The sequence below is a fragment of the Rhamphochromis sp. 'chilingali' genome, assembly GCF_963969265.1.
Source record: "Rhamphochromis sp. 'chilingali' genome assembly, chromosome: 18".
NCBI lineage: Eukaryota > Metazoa > Chordata > Actinopteri > Cichliformes > Cichlidae > Rhamphochromis > Rhamphochromis sp. 'chilingali'.
This window is the reverse complement of record NC_137945.1, coordinates 26,282,480-26,291,476: the sequence shown is the minus strand read 5'-3', so window position 1 is coordinate 26,291,476 and position 8,997 is coordinate 26,282,480. Positions and strand designations below refer to the sequence as shown.

The 8,997-nt window shown below is 42.2% G+C and overlaps 1 protein-coding gene across 1 annotated transcript; it reads right to left on the bottom strand.

Annotated features, from left to right (window-relative positions):
- Positions 1-4,995: 4,995 nt before the first annotated feature.
- On the bottom strand, positions 4,996-7,868 carry LOC308385887 (serine/threonine-protein kinase pim-1-like; the record flags this gene model as incomplete). The annotated part of the gene is made up of 8 exons (XM_080865081.1): positions 4,996-5,087; positions 5,177-5,347; positions 5,434-5,614; positions 6,630-6,902; positions 6,952-6,999; positions 7,137-7,231; positions 7,353-7,505; positions 7,640-7,868. 8 exons carry the CDS (start codon positions 7,866-7,868, stop codon positions 4,996-4,998), a joined length of 1,242 nt encoding a protein of 413 aa, XP_080721207.1.
- Between the last annotated feature and the right edge of the window lie 1,129 nt (positions 7,869-8,997).

The following is an 8,997-nucleotide window of genomic DNA, read 5'->3' as shown; positions in this document are numbered from 1 at the left end:
CTCAACTCGTCTGAGGCGTGTCTCACTAAGCGCTACATGCTAGCATCCTGCTAACCGAGCTACCCTTTACATGCTGTGCTTTAGAAAATAGGATACTCGTTAAAAAAAATACTCCGCAGATATCCGGTTGTTCAGTCTGACGTCACTAGCCGTGTCTGGGTCTAAACTCCGCTGCAGGTCCATATATCAAACGATCACTGTGGCATTACTGAGAGTTGAAAAACTGTCTAAAGTCTTTCATCTTTAATAAAATGATCAGCGTTCTGCTCTACCAGGTGTAACAATTGAGTTTAACATCCAGGCATCCATGAAAACGGAATTTATGACATTTAATGGAGTTAGAAGTTAGCAGGGAGTTAGCTCGCTAGCTTCTATCTAAATACAATATAGCATGTCCTGACTGCGGGGTTTTGGAAACAAATTAAAACATACAGCTCTGTTATCACTTCCAGCATAAATGAAGACAGAAAACTAAACAGCAGTGACGTTTGTAGGGTTACTGAAGTTGGGCTAGCTGGTATATAATGATGTGCTACGTGACCGCTAGCGACATAGCTATGTTAGCATAATATAAACAAGCTAACTTTTTTTTCCACTCGATAAAAGTTAACGTGAGTGTTCTCGGTGGTCAGAAACAAATGTAATCGCATGGCAGGATGCTGTAAAAGGACCAAACTTCAGCCAAGAGAACAACTGAGATAATCCATCCACAATACGAGGTTAGTCATTCATATACTGCTGCATGGGCTGGGCTGTAGCTACATCATAAGGTTTTAAAAACTGAGCTTAAATAAATGATTAGCGGTAATAAAAGCCGAGGGAGGTCAACAGGGATCACTGACTGTTTTAGGAGCTTTTTGAGATCAAATAGAAGAAAATACATAACATTAAACATGTTAACAACACAAAAGCCATATTAAACGCAGACTACTTTAGACCCGGAAGTAGGATTCGTCGCGTCATCACTGAACAACCGGATAGATAGATAGACGAACACTGCAAATATAATGTTGGAAACGAGAACGGCCTTTAGTGAAGGGGTAAAATACACCATGAATAAAGCCATAGAGTGAATGGCTGCCATGGTTGCAGAACAGCCTGATTTAATGACAAGAATGGGGAAGAGTGAGGTGAAGTGAACCACAGCCACAAAACACGGTCAGACAAGGCGGCAAAAGGGCAGTGATCTGTCCGTCAGTATGAAGTTGGTGTGTGCTTTGGTGAACAAAAACTCCAGACTGGTAGCAGGAAGATGGGAGACTCGTGTTTCACTGGAATAGTGGTGAATTAAAACATCCTTTGTTGGGGACATTTCGGTGTAAATGCATCCATACAGGCAAGACAGAGGCAGACCAGACAGTGAAGAAAACAAGGCAAACATTAGAAATATAAAAACGGAAATATAGGATGAGTCGGGGATGAGTTCCTGCCCCAAGTGGAGGAGTTCAAGTATCTCGGGGTCTTGTTCGCGAGTGATGGGAGAAGGGAGCCGGAGATCGACAGACGGATTGGGGCTGCAGCTGCAGTAATGCGGACGCTGCACCGGTCCGTCGTGGTGAAGAGGGAGCTGAGTGTAAAAGCGAAGCTCTCAATTTACCGGTCGATCTACGTCCCTACCCTCACCTATGGCCTTTACATGACTAACGTCCCCTCTTCTCCCTACCTCACATTAGCCCCCATCTTTCTTCCAGGTGGAAAAGACCCGTCACCTTCTGGGAGTGGCGGCTCCCGTGGGAACAGCTCCCACCACCAAGTCCCTGAGTGAGTCTCTGTCCCCCAGCGTGAGCTCCAGCACTCTGTCCACGTCCACCTCCGCCTCCTCGCAGATCTCCAGCACCACCTTTGAAAGCGTGAGAAGGAGCTGGCCACCAAGGTGAGAAAAACGTGGGCTTAGTGGGCGTTCTTGTTGCTGCCTTCTTCCTTCTCTGCTCGGTCTTGTTCCTGTTGTGTTGTAGTGCCTGCGCCTTCTGACACACACCTTCAATACTGAATACAAGCAGCTGGTGAACAGCATCAGTGACTGCAAGGTGAGAAATAATACAAAGAAATAAAAAAATAGCCTTTCTGTGTCACATCAGGGAGTTCCTATATTGACGTCTACCTCATCCTGCTGTTGTTTCACTTCAGCTTTCTCTCATCTCACCGATCGGACGTGATCCATCCGTGACGAGCTTCAGCAGTGCCACCCTCACCCCTTCCTCTACCTGCCCCTCTCTCTCGGACTCGCGCTGTGGCTCCATGGGCCAGAAGTAAACATATTTTTAGGAACATTGACCTCGATCTGCAAACGGTTATTGACAGGTTATCCATTTGATTCTAACTTGGTGTGATTTGTGTTAAAGGACCCCTGAGAACAGCTCACGTGCCTCCAGTCCCTCCTGCTCAGACTGTGAAAACTTCCCGATGGTTCCCACTCTGGAGACCTCCTACCTTGCGCGGGCTGCAAAGAACGAGTTCCTGAACTTGGTGCCTGATATTGAAGAAATGCGACCAGGGTGAGTAATGCCATATTAACCCAAATACTGTCACTATGACATGTGTCTCACAGACCAAATGTAAGTCGACACTCATGTTCTCTAGTTCAAGCAGAAATGATGTGGATCGATTCAAATTCCTGAGCCTGGATGATTTCAGCTGGAAACAAACCAACTCTGCTTCTTCCTCAGATAATTCAATTCAATTTTATTTATATAGCGCCAAATCACAACAAAAGTCGCCTCAAGGCGCTTCATAGATACAGAGAAAAACCCAACAATCATATGACCCCCTATGAGCAAGCACTTTGGCGACAGTGGGAAGGAAAAACTCCCTTTTAACAGGAAGAAACCTCCAGCAGAACCAGGCTCAGGGAGGGGCGGGACCATCTTCTGCGACCGGTTGGGGTGAGAGAAGGAAGATGGGATAAAGACATGCTGTGGAAGAGAGACAGAGGTTAATAACAGATATGATTCAATGCAGAGAGGTCTATTAATACATAGTGAGTGAGAAAGGTGACTGGAAAGGAAAAACTCAATGCATCATGGGAATCCCCGGCAGCCTACGTCTATTGCAGCATAACTAAGGGAGGATTCAGGGTCACCTGGTCCAGCCCTAACTATATGCTTTAGCAAAAAGGAAAGTTTTAAGCCTAATCTTAAAAGTAGAGATAGTGTCTGTCTCCTGAATCCAAACTGGAAGCTGGTTCCACAGAAGAGGGGCCTGAAAACTGAAGGCTCTCCCTCCCATTCTACTTTTAAATACTCTAGGAACAACAAGTAGGCCTGCAGAGCGAGAGCGAAGTGCTCTAATAGGGTGATATGGTACTACAAGGTCATTAAGATAAGATGGGGCCTGATTATTTAAGACCTTGTATGTGAGGAGCAGGATTTTGAATTCAATTCTGGATTTAACAGGAGAAATCTGCTCTCTCTTTCTAGTCCCTGTCAGGACTCTTGCTGCAGCATTTTGGATTAGCTGAAGGCTTTTCAGTGAGTTTTTTGGACATCCTGATAATAATGAATTACAGTCGTCCAGCCTGGAAGTAATAAATGGTAAATGCCCTGTATTTATATAGCGCTTTACTAGTCCCTAAGGACCCCAAAGCGCTTTACATATCCAGTCATCCACCCATTCACACACACATTCACACAATAAATGCATGAACTAGTTTTTCAGCGTCACTCTGAGACAGGATATTTCTAATTTTAGAGATGTTGCGCAAATGGAAGAACGCAGTCTTACATATTTGTTTAATATGTGCGTTGAAGGACATGTCCTGGTCAAAAATGACTCCAAGGTTCCTCACAGCGTTACTGGAGGCCAAGGTAATGCCATCCAGAGTAAGAATCTGGTTAGATACCATATTTCTAAACTTTTCAGGGACGAGTACAATAACCTCAGTTTGATCTGAATTAAGAAGCAGAAAGTTAGCGGCCATCCAGGTCTTTAAGTCTTTAAGACATTCCTGCAGTGTAACTCATTGGTGTGTGTTATCTGGCTTCATGGACAGATAGAGCTGGGTGTCATCTGCATAGCAGTGAAAATTTATGCTATGTCTTCTAATGATGCTGCCTAGGGGAAACATGTATAATGTAAACAGAATTGGTCCTAGCACTGAACCCTGTGGAACTCCATAATTAACCTCAGTGTGTGAAGAGGACTCTCCATTTACATGCACAAATTGGAGTCTATTAGATAGATATGTCACAAACCAAACTGTACACTGGTAAACTGTTACAATAAAAAAAGACCGTAATTTTCTTTACTCTTCTTTATTTATGTAACTTTTGTTTTCACTGGCAATTTAGTATTAGGTTAGGACAAAAAACAAATTAGGAAGGTTAAAGACAGAACATTACTAGATTGTGGTTTTAATTAAAATGTAGCCTTTGACAATGCTGAACACATGAGAAGCTACTTTAAGGCATATCACCCAATTTGTAATATTGCTAAACATTTCTTAAGGCAGACGAGTCATGCTGGCTGGGTCAGTGTCATTTTTGTTGTAATTGATGTCTGGTTTGTTCTGTTCCCTAGTGATGGGTAGGGATGGGTACCAGTATCCGGTGTTCTGACATAATCCTTGAAATAGTAATAACACAGTATCCTCAGCAAAGATGAATTAAACAAGTTTTATTTTAATGGAAGTTTACTTCAAGTCTTCAGATTTTTACTGTCTTTTATTTGATTACTTTAAAGTATATGATTACATTAGAGTAATTAAATAAAGACAGTTTTGATGGAGCTCCTGAGCCAGCCCAAGCTCTCTATGAAGACGAGGAAAAACTCCCCTGGGGGGGCCAGACTGACGGGAAGAAACCTCGGGAAAGCCCATTCAAAGAGAGATCCCCTTTCCTGGGATGGCTGGGGGGGGGTTACAGGAATTCCAAAACACTGAAATTTAAAGTGGGCCAATTTAAAAAAAAATTATTTCCTGAAAAAAAGAAAGGTAATTCATACATCACACATAAATGATAACGTCTGAATTGTGTGTGTTTGTGTGTGTGTGTGATAGGCTTATCTCAGCCAAGTGTGATGCTGTAGCTCCTCCAGCGTCGGCCGCGTCTCCGGGACTTTGGTTAAACACGCGTCCAAGAAATCCCGGCAGTCTGGAAAGAAAGGAAAGAGAAAAAACATGAAGATGATAGTTCCAGTGGTCCAAGCCATCAGTCAGTCTTGAAGTGTGACGTTTTCTTACTTTTGGACAGATGTCTTTTGAATTTCAGGCGCTTTTTGAGGAAGCTCGTGGTGTTAAAGTCCCCGGCATGAAGCGCTTCGTACAGAACCACTCCCATTTGCCATACCGTGGTGGGTCCACACCTGTAGCAACTGCGCCCGTACCACTCGGGAGGGGAGTAAATTTCTGTACCTAATAAACAGACACAATTGCAATTTCTTCTAAAACAAAAGGCGAAAATTGTGACATCTGTGAAGAGCAAGAGCAGAATATGTTACCATAGAAGACGCGGTACTGCGACTGCTCCTTAACAAAGCAGCTCAGTCCAAAGTCGATGATACGAACACGCGGTACATCTGAGCCGGTCTCAATTAGAATGTTCTCACTCTTGATGTCCCGGTGAAAGATGTGTTTATCCTCCAGGTGCTTCGCAGCATCAACCAGCTGCTTCAGAATGACCTGGAAATAGAGCAGGGCGATATGACCAAAAATATTTATCACGATATACATTTGAAAAGTTGTGATAACGATATAACTGACGATATAACTGACACTAGACAAAATACTTTACAACGCCACAACTTTATTAGTGCAAAAAACCCCATAAATGTATTTTCACTTAAACAAGCAGCTGTTTTTTTATGTGCATTAAAGTTATATAAAAATGTAACAGTGCAAATGCAAATTCCTCGCTGACAGTTTAACCAAAAGGCATTTCCAGTGGAAATTGGCCGACATATCCTCAGCATAACCATGTAAAATATCCACAAAGCTTAAAAAGAGGTTATACACACACAATACGGTAATATCACGTTGAGGTGCAGTACGTATCACTCCGCGAGGCGCCTGCCTACGATAGCCGTAATGCTCCGACAATCCATCGAGCGGTGCGGCTTTGTAGCTTAGCAAAGTCGCCGTGTACATAAAATCGTTTTGAGGTCAGTAAACACAACCAGAATTCATACATAAGGCACACGGGATTATAAGGGGCACTGTCGAGTTTCAGAAAAATCAAAGGATTGATTTTAAGTGTGCCGTATTTTCCAAACAACACGGTAATAACGGCGGCCCGCTAGCATGCGCTACCAAAAATCGTGCTTTGTTGTGTATCTGACGGACAAAAGCTAAACCAGTTCCACACCACTAAAGTTGCAGCATTTTTACAAACCAGTTCTGGTTCATCCGTTTCATTCAACGATCCACTTTTGCTCTTCTCTTTCTGCGTCACCGCCATCTGCGTATGTAAACATAGGCACTGCGCATGCGCGTTTTACCTATTCTAGCGCGATATTTCATTTTCCTATCGTTGCCCAAAATTACACCGGTATTACCGTGAATGGTATGATATAGCCCAGCCCTACCTGGAAACGATGAAAAAGACAATAATCAATCAATGGGTTAATGTTTCTCTAATACTCTGTGCTTTGATTGAATGATGTACAGTCTAAGACTCTTCTAAGGCAAGTCAACTTGCCTTGGCCTTGTCCTCTGGCAAAAATCCTCCATTTTCTTCTATGTATTTATCCAGGTCCACAGCGGGGACAGGTCTCTCCATCACCAGGATCAGCTCTCTGCCAAAGTCAAACCACTCCAACAGAGACACTGGGGCTGATGTTTCCACTGATCCATCTGCTTCAGCTGCAAGCTTCAGCATGATGGCAACTTCCACTGACACATTCTTCCCGTTATCATCCTGAAATATTTCAACAAAGTGGATGATGAGGCACAGACGTTCCACAGGTGAACGCTGCATGCAATCCACTAATGTAAAAACAATTCAAGTCTTGCACATTTACCTTCACTTTGCAGTACACTTTCCCCTTTGGGATGTGTTTGATGGCCACCTAAAAGACACAGGGCATTGATGAGCATTTCCTCAGTATGACATCATTAAAGGTGTAAAACAGCATACATCTCAGCTTACGATATTATCCCTTATCTGCATTACTGCCTGTCTTACTACCACCATCTGAACACTTACTGGTAAATGATCCTTTATGCGGTAGCCAGCAAACACTGCTCCACAGCCTCCTTCTCCAAGCCGGTGCTCCTCCACGTATCTTGCTTGGAAGTCACCTAAACAGACAAACACAAATTGGGTTTTACTACAGCTGTCACACAAATTACTCTCTGCTGTACCCTAAATGTTCATTTTGCTCTTCACCTGAATATAAAAGCTAAGCTGCTTGCTACTTACGTTTCTGTTCAGCCACTGACTTTTTGGCAACGGTTTTGGTTTTGTCCTGGTCCACGTTCTTTTTCTTAGGTGGGTCCCTGGTGTCTCCCGCAGCTTTCCTTTTGCCAGCCTTTTTGTTTTTACTGCAGCTCTCTGAAATCTCTATGCTGCAGTCTGCAGATGTGGAAAACACCAAAAGCACATCAGCTTATTAGATAATAGACACAAATATCTCCCAAACACTAATATCTTCAAACTAGCAACCAGATGTACACTTAATCTACCCCTCACTCAACTAATTAGCCTACCTTTACCAGTGTCCAACCAGGAAGATGCCTGCCCCTTGTCACCGCTCACATGCTCAAGAAGTTTACGCTTTTTTGCTGTATTGGTTGTCCCCGCTTCATCTTGTTGGACCTTTCGCTTGACTCCCCCGACCACATGAGCATCTGAGCTGGTGGAAGGACCAGCCTGCTCAGTGACCCTCCTTCTTTTTATGGGGGTCGTTTTTTCAGGACTGGCCTTTCTTTTAGCCATCCTGCTCTTACAATCTATAAACAACAACAACACATTAGTGAAAAAGAGCGCTCGACATCAGGACTAGAAGGATTTTGATGTCATTGAATTTTAAATTAGTATTGCTTACAATATAATAACAAGTTTATCCTTTTGATAAAAAACACACCAAAACGAGTCCATACTAGGTCTACTAAGTCTAGATACTGATGACACTTGTTGCTCTGTTTTCACTGCTCAGTCCAAGAATAAACTTGTCACATTATTTTACCAAAAGACAAAGTGCCCCAGTAACCTTTCTTTGATTAGACATGTTGCACTCAGGTTAGTTTCAATCAAAACCAGGATTTAAATCCTCTAAAAATGAATCATTTTATACACAGAGCCTCAACATTGTTAGAAATGTACATTCTGTTATTTAGGGGATTTTATTTTTTACTTACTTTGATCTCCTGGATCTTTCTTATCTGCCTCAGTCGTAACTTTTCTTGTTTCCTTTTTCATCTTAATTTTTAAAATAGAAAATGTCACCTTAATGAGTGAATAGTCCTTCAAATGTCTGGATGCTTGACTTTTCTAACTAAGCTGTATAAGTCAGTTCTGTAAGTGAGCTTTAAAAGTAAACTCCGGAGTCTATGGCAACACAACATTAGAACCTTGCCTTTTAGTGACATCACTAAAAGGCAAGTAGTTTAAAGAAAAACACTCTGGCATTTCATATAATTCAGTAATTTCACATTAAACTTTCTTTCATTATCCTTTCATTATTTGTTTAAAGACTTGATGTGTGGATGCTACTATGAAGACTTCTAGTTGAGCAAACACTAATAAACACTGACTAGTTTATCTGAGATAAAATATAACACTTTTTTATTAAGTCAGTGTTAACTCTGTTTTTTTCTGTTAGGATCATTCAATAGTATCAGAAGAGAAAAGAAAAGTATGTTTTGTTTTGTTTTTTTTCTTCAAGATCTGTTCACATGTACTTAGCAAGAGTGAGTACACAGCGTTAAAAAATGGTACTTAGTGTAGTGAGGAAGGCGAAAAGCAAAGAGAGCATATGAAGGTAATATTGAAGAAGGCGCAGTTTTGAAGTGGTGAAAGGCAAAGGCATGAGTGCAAGCGTAATAAAAGGTAATAGGAGAGATGT